Below are 20,206 nucleotides of genomic sequence, written 5' to 3'. Positions count from 1 at the left end.
CTCATTTATGTCTGCCCTGCACACTGTGGAATCTTCATGTGATTTTAAACTGTCATTTAGTGGGGTAGATTGGCGAAAACGATCCTGTCACCACTGGATGTGTCTTTAAATGAGGTCTTGGTTGAATTCTGGTTTCATTTTTGAAAATCAACCTTCTTCAGTTTTATATTCTTCTCGGGTTATAACTCTTCCACCTCTGCTGCCACTTTAAAAACTGTCAGTGCTTTTACTGTAAACACTGTGTTGTGAATTTTCAAGGCAACTACAAAAACGGATGCCTAGCAGAAATCTGATATCTAACACCATGCCACCCGTGAATTGTTTTGCACAATTTCATTTAAACCATTCTGACTACGGGTCTTTGGAATAATTGAGGTGGTGATTTTTTTAATTGTTTCCCTTTTATTTTTTTAACCTTTGATTTGAGAGGCAATTTCTAACATTTAAGGATTTGTCTCAGCATTTTACCCATATACGGATAGGATAAAAAGTTTGCAGCCTATATAGCGTATTTTTCTAATGACATTTCTCCTTTTTAAAATCAAGAATTCAGGAGAAGACCACCCTAATATTTATGTAATATACATCATGGAACAGCCAATGAGCTTTATCCATGACAAAATTTATCCACACTTTCCAAGTTGTGTGAATCTTTTTTGAATCAAAATCTGCTCACATTGAGTGCATTTCCTGATGCTTTACAATCTTGATGCTTATTTGCAGTCTTCATACTTAAAAAGTTTAAATCTGTAGCTCAGGGATTTCTGGCAACAAGAACGTTGGTGGCCGGGTTGCTCCGAAAAGATGATTTGTGGGGTTGTTCTGGTTTTATCATTGAGAAAAGTTGATCGGGGTGGTTGTAATTCACATCTGATCTAGATTGGGGGTGGGGCGGGGGAGATTTACCCATCACAGGTGCCAACTGCACGGCTGAGAAGCGGAGACGGGGTTTGCAACTGGACTAATCCCCTTTCGTCGTATGATCTATTTGTTCACTCACTCGGGTAACTTGTGGACATCTTTCTGTGCCAGGACATGATCTGAGTGCTGGGAGAAGCAAGGTCTCTGTCCTCAAGGGGACAGACATTTCATCTTTACATTTAGTGGGGGGACACAGTCAATCAATAAACAAACAAGATGATTGCAGAGTGTGGCCAGTGCCATAGTGATTTCATATCAAGTAGGTTGATGTGATCTATAGTTACATAGAGAAGGGACAACTGGTCAGGAAGGCCCTCTCCCAGAAGGGGCCATTTGAACTGAATTCTAAAGTATGTAAAGGAACCAACTTCCAAAGAGGAAGAGCGTTCCAAGCAGAGAAATCTGCAAAGAACCACAGTGAAGGGAAGGACTGGCAGATGCCAGAAGGAGCAAGTAGGTTGTTGTGCCATGGACGTGAGGGCAGGGAGAGAGTACTGAGTGATAAAGCAGAAAGGTAGAAGCCAAAACCTGCAAGCTCTTGTAGACCAAGTGAAGGGTGTGAATTTTATCATAAGTGCCACAGAAAGACGTCATAAGAGTGAAAACAGCGAGTCGCCAACTAATATCTTTAATAAAGAATATTCTAGCAGTTAATTCTCTGGAAAGCAGACTGGAGGAAGTGGAAGCAGGAAGCCCATTTAGTCACCCGAGTGAACGGTAACGGCCACACAGTCAGAGCAGTAGCCGTGGAGTGGAAGAGAGATGGTCTCTTGACCGTAGGACTTTTAGACATGGAACTGAGTTTGCCCATGAATTATCTGTCCTGGGAATGGGAAAGCTTCATGTGGCCACAGTCAGGCAGTTGTAAGGGATGAAATTAGACATTTAGGTTGGAAAGGGAGATGTTTGCCACCATGAAGTTTGATCTTCAACCCAAAAAATCAACAAGGAGGGTCTGCATAGGACACTCCTTTCTACTTGTGCCTCCGCGTAACTGTGACCATTTTCTTTTGCTAAATAAGTATTCATAGGAATAAACTTGCCACTCATCCACTTTACCAAGATTTACACATGATGCAATCTTATTAAACAAATCATCAATAGAGAGACAGATACTCATTACACACACACAGATCACCCGTATTCTGGCTGTCTTCCCTCTCTCTCCCCTCAGCTGCCAGCAGCAAACAAAATCACTTAAGTGAACAGTTTTAAACGGATAATATTAAAATGTGTTTTTTAAAACTCCTTGGAACCCCCAGCAATTGTTAAAATACACTCTCTCTGATGGATGCTTTGGCATTTTTTTTATGAGTTACCTTATCATGTGCCTGAGATTTAGTCTGTTCTGCAGAAGAAAACAGACAAAAAGGGTCTCTCAGCACAAGTTACTCTTCTGTAAAGGTTATAGTAAACATGTCAATGCCTAATTAAGCAGAAAATTTTATCTGTATTGTGGGGGAGGCATTTGCTGTCTTCGACTTTTCTTCTGGGGAATCCATTTAGGACAAAGTAGATTGTGAAGTTGAGCTGGTCCGGAAAGCTCAGCTTCCAAATGTCAGCATTAAAAAAGAACAGTTCTTTTCTCCTTGTGTGAAAATGACTATATTGGCTGGGCAGATTGTCTGTGGGGTGTGTGTGTGTGTGTGTGTGTGTGTGTGTGTGCGCACGCGCATGCCCACATGTCCACACATGCATGTATTTCTCATCAACACACACACAACATAACATGAATTATTTCCCAACTGCCTACTAAGTGTCAGGTCCTGTGCTAAGCACTGAAAACAGTGAGGGGAAGGAAACCTGGAAACATGTTAACAAACCAGAATGAGCAAAAGCCCTCTTTTTTTCCGCCGTAGATTTCTTCACCTGCTTTCTATGTAGGTGTGTGTGTTCTTGGTTTCGGTGACTGTATCGCCCATAGGTGGGGTGACATATCTAACATGTGTAATCCCAATGTATGAGTAATAAAGCCCTTGTACTTCTCCAAAGTAACCCTGTTTGATTGGTAAAATTTGCCCGATTCTTTGAAGTGTTTTGCTTGGCTCTGTAACAAGTCATTTATTAATTTTGTTAACAGACCTTCTCCTTCATCTTATTGGTATGGCTATTTTTACAAACATATAGACTAGTCCAGGAAAAAGAAAACGCAATGAGGATGGGGTTGCGGCTGGGGAGGGGATCTAATTCAGTTATTCTAAGCTAGGGTTTTCTTGCAAGTAGTGACCACTTCGCAACAATTGTTCGCCTAGACTGAGAAGCTTTTGTTTCTTCAAATCGATTTCTGGAAGTAAAGACCAGCAACACCAGTTTAATGACAAATCCACTTGTCAGCTTGCTAGAAAAGCAAAAACACAACACCAATAACAACCACAAAAAATGAACACAGCCACAAAACCAGTGGCGAGGCTGAGTGTTCACATTTCATCTTGCTATATGCTATCACACCCTTGAAATTGTGGGCCCTCGTCCCCACTATTCCTAGAGCTCACCCCGCCACGGTGGTTATCTATTTGGTGACATTTCAAGGAAATCCTACTGCTTAACCTTTAACCTTTGGGTCTGTGCAAAGTTTTCTTATTCATTAGATTGATAATAAAAAGAGAAGGGAACCTAGTGGTTAAGACCTTGGATTCTCTCATCACACAGACTGGGTTCAGGCTTGACCCTGCAATGCTATATAGCCTTGGGGAAATTTCTAAACCCCAGAGCCTCAGTTTCTGCATCTGTGAAATGAAAATAATAATAGTTCCTACTTCATGTGGATATTAGATAAAATGAAAGGATGTATTTGCAATGGTGAGTACAGGTCCTAGGAGAGAGTAATTACTCCACAAATCTTCTTCATCTTCAGTGTGACACACATCACACACACACACACACACACACACACACACACACGATGGAATCCTACTCAGCCAAAAAAGAGTGAAATGATGCCATTTGCAGCAACATGGAAGGACCTAGAGATGATCATACTAAGTGAAGTAAGTCAGACAGAGAAAGACATATATGATATCATTTATATGTGGAGTCTGAAAAACAATACAAATGAACTTATTTACAAAACAGTCACAGACTCACAGACATAGAAAACAAACATACGGTTACCAAAGGGGAAAGGGGGAGGGATAAACTAGGGGTATGGGATTAACAGATATACACTAGTAAATACAAAAGAGGTAATCCACAAGGGTGTTCGGTATAGCACCGGGAACTATAGTCAATGTCTTATAATAACCTGTAAAGGAAAGGAATCTGAAAAGATGTATATATAAATATGTACATAACTGAATCACTTTGCTGTACACCAGAAACTAACACAGTATGGTAAATCAACTACAGCTCAATTAAAAACAAAAAACAAAAAACCCTAGTTTTGGAAAATAAAGAAATAAATAAAAATCTGGGGGAAAAGTATTCTTCCTTTTTGGTCTTTGGAGCCCTTGGAGTTCCTGACTATGGGTGCCTTACTCCTAATGACCCCCTTCTCTCCTCTCTGCCTGCTTCTCAGGAGAGACCTCCAATGCTTGATCACCCCTTTTTCAGGTGTCATACCTAGTGAATGGAAATAAAAGCAATGCCCTAGGCTTTCTCCCAAATACCCACCTGCACTGAGAGGGGAGATAGGACACGTAAGGGAAAATACTGCATTGAGATCATGCAGCCCTTGCACGTGGAGGACTGAATCTCCCTTGCTTTGGTACTTCTTTGGTTGCATTTTCTCCACGTGGCTCTGAAGAGGCCGGGTGAAGAAAATGAGCACATGGGCATAAAGTCACATCGCTCATCTCTATTGATGGATATTTGCCCATCAATTCCCTCTGCACCCGCTCTCTCATGCCTTCATTTTCCCTATGCAATTACTGGTCCTAAATCCTTTCAGAAAAGGGAAAGCATGCATCCCCAATAGCATTTTGCATCTACAAATCAAACGTATAATTGGCATCTCATGACGGGTACCCACAAATCACAGTGCATTTGAAATTACAGGCACAAGATCGAGAGGGCATTTTCAGCCTTGTCTGAAAAGGTCTTCATAAACCTGTTTGAGAATAATAGGATAGTTCCCAAATCTCCCATTCTAATACCATTTGCTATTATTTTAAAATCATTATATTTGCTGAGCTTACATAATTTTTCAGCTATCAATGGAAGATTTTATTCGATACTCCATAATCTCTCTTCCTGCTGTGCGACTCTCTGCAAATAAAAATGTTATAATAAAAAAGACACTAGCTATCAAAAATATAATGGCTAGACATCCAGATTACTTCTGAGCACTCAAAAATGATTTATTAAAATGATTGTATGCCAACAGGGCCAAGTGTCTTGGTGAACCTTACCATGAGGATGCCAAGGGTCAAGTCTCGGTTTTCTTATGAGCCAACATCCTTCTTGTAGAGATATGTCTTTAATAGGATTTGAATTTCAGTCCAGCTTTCCTGAAAGTCATACACGTGAATTTAGCAACTGTCCCATTTTAGGAGTATTAAAGTGATATTCCTTAAACATGAAAATTATTAACTTAGGATTCTAGGCATTTATAAAGGATTATGACTCCTGCCAATTTTTTAAAAAAGGCATTGGCACAAACGATATCATTTGGCTTTTTCCTGTATCCATGGCTTGCACTTCATAAAAGTGTCGATTAAATTGTTAGTTCCATGTGGGAAGCACTTTGTCTAAGTGGGGAAATTGGGATGGAATACGTCACCTGCTATCGTTATTTCATCTCTTCTTCTCTCACAGGCTACGCCCAGGAGGAACAGCTGAAGGAAGAGGAGGAAATAAAAGAAGAAGAGGAGGAAGAGGAAGACAGTGGTTCAGTAGCTCAACTTCAGGGCAGCAATGACCCAGGGACAGACGAGGAGCTAGAAACAGGCCCCGAGCAAAAAGGCTGCTTCAGCTACCAGAACTCTCCAGGAAGCCACCTGTCCAATCAGGACGCTGAGAACGAGTCCTTGCTGAGTGATGCCAGTGATCAGGTGTCAGATATCAAGAGCGTGTGCGGCCGAGATGCCTCGGACAAGAAAGCAAGCACGCACCCCAAGCTTCCGAACGAAGCCCACAGCTGCATGGATAAAATGACCGCCGTCTATGCCAACATCTTGTCTGATTCCTACTGGTCGGGCCTGGGTCTCGGCTTCAAACTGTCCAACAGCGAGAGGCGGAATTGTGACACCAGAAACGGCAGCAACAAGACTGATTTCGATTGGCACCAAGATGCTCTGTCCAAAAGCCTGCAGCAGAACTTGCCTTCCAGATCTGTGTCGAAGCCCAGCCTGTTCAGCTCAGTCCAGCTGTACCGGCAGAGCAGTAAGATGTGCGGGACCGTTTTCACCGGGGCCAGCAGGTTCCGGTGCCGGCAGTGCAGCGCCGCCTACGACACCCTGGTCGAGCTGACTGTGCACATGAACGAAACGGGCCACTATCAAGATGACAACCGCAAAAAGGACAAGCTCAGACCCACGAGCTATTCAAAGCCCCGGAAAAGGGCTTTCCAGGATATGGACAAGGAGGACGCTCAAAAGGTTCTGAAATGTATGTTTTGTGGCGACTCCTTTGATTCCCTCCAAGATTTGAGCGTCCACATGATCAAAACAAAACACTACCAAAAAGTGCCTTTGAAGGAGCCGGTACCAACCATCTCGTCAAAAACGGTCACTCCGGCGAAGAAACGCGTCTTCGACGTCCATCGGCCGTGTTCCCCCGATTCGACCACAGGATCGTGTGCGGATACCTTTCCTTCCCAGAAGAACGCCAGCTTACAGCTGTCCTCCAACAACCGCTATGGCTACCAAAACGGTGCCAGCTACACCTGGCAGTTTGAGGCCTGCAAGTCCCAGATCTTGAAGTGCATGGAGTGCGGGAGCTCCCACGACACTCTGCAGCAGCTCACCACACACATGATGGTCACCGGTCACTTCCTCAAGGTCACCAGCTCCGCCTCCAAGAAAGGGAAGCAGCTGGTGCTAGACCCGCTCGCCGTGGAGAAGATGCAGTCACTGTCCGATGCCCCAAGCAGTGATTCTCTGGCTCCCAAGCCATCCGGGAACTCCGCTCCCGACTGTACAGCCTCTACAACTGAGATGAAGAAGGAGAGTAGGAAAGAAAAACCAGAGGAGATCAACAAGGACGAGAAAGTCATGCAAAGTGAGGACTATGAAGACCCTCTACAGAAGCCTTTAGACCCCACGATAAAATACCAGTATCTGAGGGAGGAAGATTTGGAAGATGGCTCAAAGGGTGGAGGGGACATTTTAAAGTCACTGGAAAACACTGTTACCAGCGCCATCAACAAAGCCCAAAACGGGGCTCCCGGCTGGAGCGCGTACCCCAGCATCCACGCGGCCTACCAGCTGTCCGAGGGCTCCAGGACTTCCTTGCCGATGGGCTCCCAGGTACTGCAGATTCCACCCAATCTCGCCAACAAGCTAAGGCCGATCGCACCCAAGTGGAAAGTAATGCCCCTGGTTTCTGTGCCCGCAAGCTTGGCCCCGTACACTCAAGTGAAGAAGGAGCCGGAAGACAAAGATGAGGTGGTGAAGGAGTGTGGGAAAGAAAGTCCCCACGAAGAGGCATCCTCTTTCAGCCACAGTGAGCGGGATTCTTTCTCGAGAAGCGAACCCCCTTCAGAATCCAGAAAGGCTGAGCCTTGTCCCCCGAAGGAGGAGGACAAGCTGATGAAAGAGGGCGGTGAGAAAGAGAAACCCCAGCCCTTGGAGCCAGCCTCTTCTCTCAGCAACGGCTGTGCCCTCACCAGCCACGCTTCGGCCCTGCCATGCATCAACCCGCTCAGCGCCCTGCAGTCCGTCCTGAACAATCACCTGGGCAAAGCCACGGAACCCTTGCGCTCTCCTTCCTGCTCCAGCCCAAGCTCAAGCACAACGGCGATGTTTCACAAGTCGAATCTCAGTGTCGTCGACAAGCCAGTTCTGAGTCCTGCCTCCACGAGGCCGGCCAGCGTGTCCAGACGCTACCTGTTTGAGAACAGCGATCAGCCCATCGACCTGACCAAGTCCAAAAGCAAGAAGGCCGAGTCCTCGCAAGCACAATCCTGCACGTCCCCGCCCCAGAAGCACGTTCTGTCTGACATCGCCGACATGGTCAAAGTCCTCCCCAGAGCCACCACCCCGAAGCCCGCCGCTCCCTCCAGGGTCCCTCCCGTGAAGCTGGAGATGGATGTCAGGCGCTTTGAGGACGTGTCCAGCGACGTCTCGACCTTGCATAAAAGAAAAGGCCGGCAGTCGAACTGGAACCCTCAGCATCTTCTGATCCTGCAGGCTCAGTTTGCCTCCAGCCTCTTCCAGACATCGGAGGGCAAATACCTGCTGTCCGATCTGGGCCCACAAGAGCGAATGCAGATCTCGAAGTTTACGGGACTCTCAATGACCACCATCAGCCACTGGCTCGCCAACGTCAAGTACCAACTTAGGAAAACAGGCGGGACCAAATTTCTGAAAAACATGGACAAAGGACACCCTATCTTTTATTGCAGTGACTGTGCCTCCCAGTTCAGAACCCCTTCTACCTACATCAGTCACTTAGAATCTCACCTAGGTTTCCAAATGAAGGACATGACCCGCATGGCAGTGGAACAGCAAAGCAAAGTGGAGCAAGAGCTTTCCCGGGTGTCGTCGGCTCAGAGGTCACCGGAAACCATAGCTGGCGAAGAGGACACAGACTCTAAATTCAAGTGTAAGTTGTGCTGTCGGACATTTGTGAGCAAACATGCAGTAAAACTCCACCTAAGCAAAACGCACAGCAAGTCACCCGAACACCATTCTCAGTTTGTAACAGACGTGGATGAAGAATAGCTCTGCAGGTATGGGTCTGCTCCCACGTGGTTGTGACAGTAACTTTGTGAGGAGCTTTAGAAGGGAGATGGGTCTATTTAGAGGCAGCTGACATCTCCCTGTACCAAGAGGACAGTAGCCTGCTGGAATAGCACTAATTTTCGTGAAAGTCTAGAACGTGGTAATTAAGTCCTAACCAGCCTCTCAATCTCTCCAGTTTAGCGATGGGAAATAGAATAAAATGGGTTTAGAGAGAGGCGGCCCACAGCTTATTGCTTCTTGATACGTGACCCTCTTAGTTACCTAAGGCCCGACTTTCAGGTCCAGCCAAGGCTACACCTCATTTTAATGAGTGAGTGCTGACTTCTCTTACTGTCCCATGTCACCACCTCACCTTCCCATAATAATGCTAGTGACTTATAAGGTGACGAAAATTTTTAAAACATAGTGAGTGAGAGAATAAAGATTGTAGAGTTCCTGGGGGCAGCCACTGTACTGAGATTTCTTAATCAACTCATAAATAGTTTAAAGCTGGCTTTATCGTTATTACTTGTAATTAATGTTTTTTGCAGCTTACGTGCAACAATCACAGCCTTCGACTCTCTCCCCTTTGTTTATTTCCTATCCATTAGGTTTCCTGTGCAAGGGCATATGCCCTGTAGTCAGATGGTAAGAAAATACTCTTATCTGCAGAACAATGAGATGAAAAGCGAGGAAGCTTATTTTCTTCCCTCGCCTTTTGGCTGTCCTTAAGATAAAGCTAATATCAGAGTCCAGCTTTAGCAAAGGTAGATGCAATGCATGGCTCGAGATTTTATTTTAATATAAAGAAACAAATGATGTTCTGCACACTCATTGCCAATGCACATGGGGTCCCATAGCTTCAAGATTTTGTATCATGTACCATTGAAGTTCTGTGGCAGAGTCACCAGTGCCCAGACTATCTATGTCACCTTCAGGAAAGAGGACAGATTCCAAGGTCAAGCGCCTTGGCAGACGAGTCACACTGGCCGTTTTCAAACGTTCAGCATAAACAAGGCTGAAATTCTTTTCATAGCCCTTTACATATTTTCTCTACTTCCTTTTCTCGCCCCTAGCACGATACCCACCCCTCCCCCCCCACCATGTGCTAGGGACCTTCACACGTATCCAGGTTGGTGTGTCAGGCCACACCCCAAAATGGGACCCAACCTGACTTAAACCTTTGGCACTTGCCACCGCAGTTTCTATCATGCTAGGTTATCGATTAGTTATTTTGGTTAAGATATGAGATGTGAACAGCTAATGCTGGCATACAGTTGACCCTTAAACCACTTGGGGGTTAGGGGCGCCACCCCTCTGTGCAGTGGAAAATCTGTGTGTAACTTATCGAAGGCCCTTCCTACGGTGGTTCCTCCATATCCTTTCTTCCTCTGTACCCGAGGTTCCACACCTGCAGATTCAACAAACCCTGGACTATGTAGTACTCTAGTATTTACTTTTGATAAAAATCCACGTGTAAATGGCCTCATGCAGTTCAAACCCATGTTGTTCAAGGGTCAACTGTATAAGCCCTCACCACCTCCTACTGTAGAGCACTTGGTGTTAAATAGGAGACTTTCCGATCAAGCCACAAAGCTATGGGCACTAGCAGAGTTCCAAGTGGGGATGGGTATGTATAGGACGTGGCTTTGGGCTCACTTCACATCACAGAAGGAGATTTACTGAATGCAAGGATGGTCAGAAAGAAATGACAGATTAAAAACTGGGACCGTTGGCTCAGTGAGTGGATCTAAGATCTTCTGGTGAAGGGGGAACCCATCCTATACTCTAGTGGCTATCTGGGCCCAAATGAAGACGTTTGTTTTGTTTGCATGTTTTTATCATGATAATTAAAATGTGTTACTGGCAGATTCATCTTTTGCTTTCCAAGCATGATTTGTTCAGCTCACTCTATTGAAAGAAAAGCTGAAATGCATCTTTTGAATCTAAACGTGAGCTTGGGGCTCCATGACACCTATTTATTCGCTATATAACATTTTAAGTTTTATGTAACTTGCTATTATGCTTTCCTGGTCCTTCAGAAAAACAAAAGAAAGGTGGATATACACAGACTACACAGAGATAAATGTTTCCAATCCCATAGTGGTAGGTCCAAACCATGGTGAAAAGGACAAATAGGTAGTGTTTATTTGTGCTACAATAAAGACCAATTTTCCACCTTTTAGGTTTGTAATCATTTTTTTTAAATTAATATCACAGCCAAAACATTGCAATATGTAAATAGAGAATGGGAAGAAAAAGAAAGCCTCAGTCAAAATCTGAAACGCACATACCTGTTCTAGGGAAGCAAAGAAAAAACAATAATTTGGGGAAATTGACACAAAAGTACTTACAAGTCTATTAAATAGATAGGATCGCTCTTTTCTCATCCCTTTGCTTTTGTACAGAATAAATATTTCTGATTTGGACCTTCAAATCCCCACGTTATCGAGTTATTATATGAAAATGAAGCTCCATCCTTATGTAAACATTGTTATGCTGTGATTCTAAGAGAAAACTGCAGAAAAACAGGTTTAAGTGTTTGGGACTCATTCAAAGTACATGTGTTGTGTGCATACAAAAAATGGTGTGGGTGCTTGGTGTTTGTGGTGATACCAAAGATTCCCCAGTCTGTCTGGATGGCCCCCACAACTGTGCAAAGGCAGCTTTCTGATGCTTTGGTCACCTAGAAAAGAATTCCTCCAGCCTACAATCCTCTTTTAGAACAATACAAGTGCAAAACCTTGCCCACTGCTTAGTACGATGCATGTATGTTTTTAAAAATCACAAAATGAGATCACTGTTATCTGGAACTGTGGTTTTCATTGGTATGCATGATAGCACAAATTGTACAAAATGACATGTCGTTTTAGGAAGGACGGTCAAGATTTTATGGAAAATTTGGGAGCTTTACCGTATCTATGTTCTGTGCAAGATGCGAATTTTGACCTGAATTTTCTTTCTTTTCTTAGAGATGCCTTACATTCTACAAAATTCTCTGCCAAATATTAAATGCAGCTTTTCATTAAACATTAATTAGGGAATGTTGAATGTGCATCCCTGATTTCGGACATAAGTAATCGAAAACGATTTCAATAGATATTTGTATATAACTTTAAAATCCCATGCTCTTGAATAATAGAAATTAACCAAAGAGCGAATCAATGAGTCTAAATGCATAAGACCCTGAAATTATAGTCATTACCGTGTAATGTAGTGTACAGGAGTGTACAAGTTTAGTGGCACACCTAGCCTTGAAATTGATGGAGGGAATGAATTCTGGTCCAATAAGCTGCCACCTTTTGTTGTGGATGATTTGATAAAAACCCACGTTCAGGGTGAACAGCACGTAAGGTTCCCACATAAAATACAGGCTGTCCAGTTAAATTAGAATTTCAGGTACATGACAAATAAGGTTTTAGACTATTACGTGGCCATATCTATACTAAAAAGAGTGTTTATTCTTTGTCTGAGATTCAAATTTAACTGCGCATTCTGTATTTTTATTTGCTAAATCTAGCAGCCCTAACAGCATGCATTACGTGGCTGCCTGGGAGAAATGAAATGAGCTGGACTAACTAATGTCTGTTGGAGGCATCACCCTTGCTTTCAGCCGGTAAATGATACTCTTTCTTCCCATCCTTTCTTTTTTTCCCTCCCTCCCTCCCTTCCTCTCTCCTCCCTCCCTTCCTTCCTTCCTGTCTTCCCTCCTCTCTTTCTCCTTTCAAAAACATTGGCAGTGCTTTTACTGTGCAGCAGCCTCTATGAGCACAGGCTATGTAATGGAGAACCAACAGTGGTGCAGATTACAGTAGCCAAATGTACCAGGCCTGCAGCAAGCACATCGCAGACACTATTTCACTCGATTCTCACAAACAGCCCTGTGAAGTAGGGTAGGTTAAACCATGTCACAGGGGAGGAAATGGAAGCAGAGAGATTCTGCGTGAATTTCTCAAATTCCCACCACCTCTGAGCCTCACTCATTCATTATCACCCATCTAGAAAGCCAGCACTCTATGCCAAGCACTGTGCTAATCCCAGGGAGTGAGCCAGTGACCAGGACAAGAGTCTGCCCGGGACGCTCGTGGGAGACACAGAGACAGGCAGCTCTGGGGTAAACGCTGAATGGAGCACACAGGAGGGCATGTGGTCAGTCCTGGGGGGCGGGGAGCAGTGATCCCCGGGGGCCGTGTGATGTCGGGGCTGCCGAGGCCTGCCCGCCCTCACTCACCCACTGTCTCTAAGGTATGCCCCTCTCCTGTGTCTATAAAACCTGGGCATAACTCTCCCCTCATAGAAGAGTTGTGAGAATTAAGTAAATGTATGAAATTCTTTTGCATGAAGAATTGCACATAGTAGGTTCACAAGAAAAGTTAGTTCTAGGCAGGGTCTTCAGGCCCCTGGCGTGTTCTTCAGCCTCTCCTGAAGTGTACAGGACTTATAGAGTGTTCCCAGGTTGAGTTATTTAATACCTAGGCAGGTGCCCCAAGGAAACCTTGACCTGCTATTTAATTATAATGATAGCAACGACAGCAAAACTACCACCTCCTGGCCTCTTTCTATGAGCTGGCATGGATATTCAAATCATCCTGATTTTGCAGAAAGCTCAAAGCCTTCCGTGATTTGTCTAAGAACTACACAGCGACTGTAGAGGTTCGAACCCAGGAATGCCCGACGCTCATCAACTTTCTTCTGCCTCTTAGCTTCTCCTCTGTCTTGCCTGATGGTTTCCAGGTGCTACCCAAGGCCAGGAATATATCCAACAGCTCAGAAAAAAAGTCTATAACATGTGGCATAAGAATGGAGAGAGAATTAAGGGCTCTTCTTGGCCTCTGGGAGGCTCTAGCTGCAAACCGGATACTGCAACTCAGGGGCCCGGGACTGACCTGGGGGAAGAAGCAACGCATCCCCGCCCTCTTGATTGTAATTTCCTTGTTCAGTCGGATGATTGTACATTTACCATAGAGCTTCTCACCAAGAAATGACCCAAATTCCAGGGAAGAGAGATACGGGAGAATTTTTTTTTAATCCTCATCTTGACTCTCATTTTGGGGACGCAAAACGAGAACTCAGAAACAGGGCATTTGACCATGAGACGGCGGCCTTTCTATCGCAGCAAGAAACAAACGCGTCACCTCTCTTCCCGCTGTCATTTCATCCGAGCGATCTGGCTTAACCCCTCTTTTGCATCACTGCATCTCTGTCTCCGTTGCACTTTCCGCTTCATCTGGACTTTCGGATGCTCCGTCCTGACGGGTATAATTTGGTGCTTTAATATAGAGTAACATTATTTTTCATTTACTCCAATCTGCCATCAGTATCATCTTTTCATTTAACCAGATGCAATTCTTTTTTCTTTCGCTAAATTGAAAATCCATGAGCGACAGGGAGTGCAATGTTTTAATTAGCTCATATTTTTTATATGGATTTATGTCTTTAAAATACATTTGTGTAATTCTTCAGCTAAATTAAAAACGTCTTTCTGCAAAAGTGAGGAGAGGAAAATAAAGAACTAAATTGTGTCATTAGCTTAGGTAGATAGAGATGGAGGGCAGGATCTAGTGGAGAGACACGCAGGCAATCACAGGGCCTCTGCCTGGGCGGATTTTGAACTTGCCCTTCATTGAAAGAAGCCTTTCTCTGTAAAGATTTTTCGAAAATGGCTTGCGGTGGGATTTTTTTAAGGCCCCTAGTAAGTAAACAAGCAGTTACCTTCAACGAACTAATTTGAAACTGAACCTGCCGCCAAACAGAACAGGGGAAAAAAAAAAAAACAGAAGTCATCATGATAAACAGTTTTCTCCTGCATTTCTCTCTTTGTCTTTTTTTTTAACGATCAAGTTTAAAGCGTTCCATGGTGCTTTTTTCCCTACTTTATAGGAGACAAGTGACATTCCGTGGTAAATGAGAGAAAAAGCCATGCAGAACTGAAATCTTTCTAATGCATTGACACCAACTTGCCCTCTATTGTTGGAAATGAGCGGGCGCTCATGATTGTTCATCAAACGGCTCCTAATGCAGTTAAAGCATTCAGCTATAATTTTTCCTTGCATTTATAATTACTGTCATAGACTGCACACCTCGGTGAGCAGATTAAAGCTATAAACTATTTAGCCGCGGCTCTAAGACGAGGAACTTGATTTGTCTGGCAGGAGTTATTTGTTAGGGAGCTTGACACTTCACATAAAAATGACTCAACTTGATGAGGAACAACGCAGTTTTAGCAATGCGGGGGTTTTAAATCAGCCACGATGCCACGCCCTGCAAGAATCCCAGGGCAGTTTGTTAAATGATATGTAGGCCACGGAGATAACAGGATGCGTAAAGGGTACCAAAATAGAAGAGGATTTGGTGCGCTGTGCTTTCTTTCCTGGCTCTTCCTCTGAAAGAACAGGAGTTTGTTGAAAATCACGGCATGTCATGTTCTCCTATTAAATCCAGTGTCAATGTTAAACCGGGCTCACCTGGCAGGAAAAAGGGATGCCGGGAGCCCAAGGCGCGTGTCACATTCGGGGCTTTTAGAGAACTTTGTGCTGCTGTTGAGAACATTCACTTCCCAAAGCCCAGGAGTCCAGGGCGCTGCGGAAAGTGGCGGTGGTTCTTTTTCCTGGAATAGTCATTATTTCTTCGTTTTTCACTGGCAGGAAGCATATGATATCTTTAGGCACGGAAGGCCCTTCCATTGGGCTAATCCTCCAGCAGCGCTATGAAAACTTGAAAAAAATAATCTATGTGCAGATTATGAGACAGGCTGGCATGGACGAGGTAGCGGTCAGTGCAGCTCCCTTTCTCCCGTCTCAGCTTGTGCCCAGGATTAGGTAAAACAGGGCACGTTACGGGCAGTGCTCAGCACTGGGTCTGGCCCACAGAGCAAGGGCTTGATGAACGTCAGTCTCCTCTCTCTATACCCGACCTTGATCGCCCACCTCAAAGAATCCTCTTTTGTTTGCTTACGGCTTAAATCAGGGTGGGGGTGGATGTGCCATTTGGTCTGAAGAAAGAAGCAGAGACTGCTAGGACCGACTTAAGTAAAACAGCTTTGGGGGGAAACAGTGGAACTGGGCGGTGTTGGTGCCCCGGGGAAGGATGCGATGCAGCGTTGACCTGCCTTTCTTCCCCTCTGATGCCCCCTTTCTCTCCCGGCCACCAGCTGCCTTGAACATCTTCACTTGCTGCAGCCCAGCATCCCTGGTGGCTGTGTCATGCTTAGGGAATTCCGCATGGGTCCTCCATGCCTCTCGGTGCAGACAATGATGCTGATGAATGGGGTAAGAGAAAGCTACAAACAGTGCCTGGCACAGGGGCCGCTGTCGCTCTTGTCCTCCTTGTCATCGATCGAGATGGACAGAGGATTAACATTTATTGAGCACTTGCAGCATCCCAGCTATAGTGCTAGGCCCTTTGTGTACGTTGTCCCAATTAATCTTAACCCTAAATTCCGTAAAGAAAGACCTGTGATTACGCCCAGCTTACAGGGGAAGAAACCAGCCCTCTCAGAGGGGAAGTAGGCTCACACAGCTAGTACGTGGCAGAGCTGGAAACCAAGCGTGGACAAATGACCATCTACCTCAAGCTGGAATTTTGGCCAAAAATTCTCCCATCACCTTTCTGGTACCCCTGGGTTAAACTCTGTTGGGTGCTACACCAAAGTGTGAGATGTGAACCCCGTCCACATGTCACTTGCCTGGGACAAAAGATGAACAGGGGGAAAAAAGTTTAAATAGCTTGAAAGCTCAACTCTTTGACATAGACAACTTCCTACCACGCAGGCCCTCCAGCAAATTGGCACTTTCGATGTGCATGGTTCTATCTGGTATTTTTTTCAGCTATGGAGAAAAAATGATGTTTCAGGTTATGTTATTTTCAATGCTACATTACTCGATTTCACAGTCAAATAATTCTATTTTTGTTCACCAGAGGATTTTGTCTTGTTTAATTGTTTATGACTCCCTCCCCCCACCATATTTACGGTAGCCTCCACTTCCCCCTCCGCTGCCTTCCTGTGGATTCTCTAGTGTGTGGTAACCATGGAGATGGGTCCTTATTGGATAGTGTTTGCTCTGGCTTAGAAGTCAAAGACCAGTCGGGACCTCATCATCCCTGAAACGCAGGAGGATGAAAAGTGAGGGGACTTTGGAAGTGGAGGGAAGGCCTGTCACGAAGTCTCAGGAGGTAGAGGCTTCCTGAAGCCTCAAAATCCTGTGAAGGAAGCTCACGGCAGAGGAGCCTGGGTCCTGGAACTGCTGAGGCCAGGCCTCCGGGCCAGGTCTCCACTTTTCAGCTGAGATACCCTGGGCAGGTCATCTCACCTCTCTGACCCTCAGCCGCCTCTTCCATCTAGTGGCCACATGAAGGCTGGGCTCAGGATAACATTTTTTAAAACTTACTAAGTGCCCTCCTGGTACAGAATCAAGCACATAGAAATCCTGAATTAAAGAGAACGTCTCTCATCAGGGTTAAAATACAGCACCCCTAGAATCACAAATGTGTCTTACAATTGGAATCGTAACAGCGACATCGGCGATTAGAATGTGCTGGAACCGAGTCACATGTCCCATCTCCGGAAACTTCCCCAGGGAAAGACAAATATGGAAACAGTCACTGAAAGGTAAACGCCTGCAACGGACGTGCTGGGGGCCGTGGCTGGTGCTAGGCCGAGGCAGCGAGGTGAGCAGCACCGAGAGTGGAGCTGAAGGTCCCAGAAGCAGGACGGCGCCGCCAGGGCTAAGGCCGGAGCTCAGAGCTGCTCCGGGGAAAGCGCGGGGCCAGTGGAGCCCAGACGGCAGAAGGACATCTGGCCAAGCGCAGAAGTCTAGGCTGAGTCTGGGGCGATGAGGAGGAGCCAGCCAGGTGGAGAAGAAGTGGGAGGGTCCTGAGGAAAGAAGGAATGGCAAGAGTGAAACCTTGCAAGTGAGAGAGCGGGCGAGTTCATCCCAGAAATCGCATGCCGTTCAGCGTGGCTAGAGTCCAGATTGGGGATAAGATGAAGAGAGAGGAGGCCGAGCAGGCAGGAGGCTGGAGGAGATGCGGACCGCCGCTTCCACGTGGGCGCGTGAGCTTTGTCTAGTGAGCCTGAGAGAGAGATGCTCAAGGATGGTTTGCTTTATTGAAATGTTTCAGCACCATTTCCACGCTGTTGACTCTGTAGGGCTGGGAAGTGGTGGAGCCCTGGACTTTGACCTGAGCCACCAGTTTACAGTGGACAGGAAGCCGGCGCTCACCTGTAAGCTCCTGGAGGGAAGGGCTGCTTCTCATTAGCTCATCACCCACAGGCTCTATCAGTGTTGGGAAGCAAGGGAGGGAGAGAGGGAGAAAGGAGGGAGGGAGGGAGTGGAGGATGGAAGTATCGAGGATGTGGGTATCTAGGAGGTGACCATAGCTGAGGGACCCTTGGACATCCCCCACGTGTGAAATGACAGTAATGCCCGTGTTACTCATCAGGAAGGCAGATCAAACATGAAGCACGTGAAACCCTCAGCACTGTACCCAGCACACAATGGAAGCCCAGTGGGAAGAAATCCTCAGGCTTCACACAGCCCAGAAAAGTAGGAGGAAGCAAGAAACACTCCCAGCCCACGGGAAAGATGGTTTGTGCAGATGACAGACCCTGCCATGTGGCTTGCACGTCTGGGCTAAGAGATGCTTTTCCAGAGGTGCCAGTGACTTCAGGTGATGAGTCAGGTTCTGCGTTCTCTGCAGCAGGAGGATCGGGGACCTTCGTTCCGTCGCCTGGTCATCCATCCCCTTGGAGAACCTGCCCTGCACCAGGCATGTCCTAAGTGCTGGGCTCCCCCTGAGGATAAGAGAAGCCCAGACCTTGCATTTTCGTCAAAGAACCCAGGTTGATAATAAACCTAATGGCTCTAACCCTGACCCTAACCTTTATCGAGCACAAAAACAGAAGTCAATAATTTCTTAGAATGAAGGGCTGTCAAGGAAATACGGGGCAGTGTGGGGGCCTATGATGGGACCACCTACTTTAAATAGGGGTAGGGGGGTCAGGGGAAGGAGATGAGGAGGTTGAGAAGGAGCCGGACACGTGACAAATTGAGGGCAGAACATCCCAAGCAGGAAACCAGGAGGAGGGGTTGGTATGTCTGATTGAGACAAAGGCCGAGTGTTGATGGCTGGGGCTGGAGGGGTGGGACGTGACCCAGGGGGCCGGGGGTGGGGGGTGGGGGTGGAGAAGCAAGTGAGGGCTTTGTAGAACATCCTCAGAACTTTGGATTTTTTTTTCCTTAAGCACAACAGGAAGCCATTGGAGGGAGGTTAAACAGGCAAGAGGCATGCTCTACTTTCTCTTTTAGAAGATCACTCCAGCTGCTGTGTGGAAGGGATGAGAGGGACCAGGAGAGAAGGAGGAGGGCAGCGAGGAGGCTGTGGGAAAGCCAGGGAAGCTGGTGGCATCTGGACCGCAGTGGAGACACCAGGGAGCAGGGAGCACAGAGCAGAATTAGCAGGGCCAACGGGTTCCGGGCCCCTCAGAACCGTGCTTGTCTAGGAAGCAAAAGGCGTGTCGGACAAAGAAGACCTGGAGGACGTTAGGACAAATCCTAAAGGCTTCGTGTTGCGGGGCCCTGAGGGGGCTTCAGCGGACCTGGGTACAGCTGCTCCTCCCGTATCTCCCTGGACCACCCCCAACGCCCAAGCTTGCCATTACTGCCTGTTTGCCGAGATGGATCCATGTTGATAAAAGTAAACCAATATTTTTATGCTTCTCTAGGAATTATGAAACACAAAACGAAAGGTCCCTGCGGTGCTCGCCTTCCTATTTTTCAATCCTAATTTAATTCCTCTCTCCATTCTGTAATTCAGCCCCCACCTCTGTGCACCAACACTAGGTGGTCCCGACTTCCACGGAAGATTTACTGGCAAGATGAGATGGAGGAACACATTGTTTTTGCAAGATGATTTAAAGACCTTTTTGGCATCTCCGTGACTGCTGAAATCTTCTGTAATTATTCAGTTTGGCGGCAGAGAGTTCTGTTGATCAGAGGAAGGCTGATGTAGATGTCAAATGTCAATAAATTTGCAATCTGTAATTGTAACCACTTGACGCTGGAGAAGACCGAGAAATGACTCGGTCACAAGGCCACAAACGGTTGAACCAATACAAACACCAAAGTATTGCAAGTGTTACACGGGCACAAACACTGCCCTATCTTTTCTTCTTGCACCAGCTCACTTGCTCCTTCTCTGCCTTTTTTTCGTCCCTACCTCTGTCCCTGTCCCTGTCCCTGTCCCCTTCCCTGGAGATGGGCATGCTGCATAGTTTACTTTCCAGAGTCTTCTGGGTCCATCTCCACCCAGAGTCAATGATACTATCAACCCAGCCATGGATTTTCCCCAGAGAATCACCATAAGCTCTTGTTGGTCTAGCTGTTCAGGTCTATTTGGCCCTTGCTAGATATCTAGCATTGATTTGTTTTCTGCTTTGCTTGCTTTCCGACAGCCTGGTTTATATC

General features: G+C 46.0%; 1 protein-coding gene across 2 annotated transcripts in view; it reads left to right on the top strand.

The window, feature by feature from the left end:
* Nucleotides 1–9,157, top strand: part of TSHZ2 (teashirt zinc finger homeobox 2) — a 260,691-nt gene extending 251,534 nt beyond the window's left edge. For both annotated transcript variants that reach the window (XM_057700869.1, XM_057700870.1), the window contains exon 2: nucleotides 5,674–9,157. In XM_057700869.1, coding sequence (XP_057556852.1) covers nucleotides 5,674–8,741 — 3,068 coding nt within the window. In that variant the 3' untranslated portion in view covers nucleotides 8,742–9,157. The remainder of the gene's footprint in view (nucleotides 1–5,673) is intronic.
* Nucleotides 9,158–20,206: the final 11,049 nt, after the last annotated feature.

Source organism: Hippopotamus amphibius, chromosome 12, assembly GCF_030028045.1.
Source record: "Hippopotamus amphibius kiboko isolate mHipAmp2 chromosome 12, mHipAmp2.hap2, whole genome shotgun sequence".
In the NCBI taxonomy this organism is placed as follows: Eukaryota; Metazoa; Chordata; class Mammalia; order Artiodactyla; family Hippopotamidae; genus Hippopotamus; species Hippopotamus amphibius.
The sequence above is the reverse complement of the archived record's forward strand: the minus strand, read 5'-3'. Positions and strand labels throughout refer to the sequence as shown.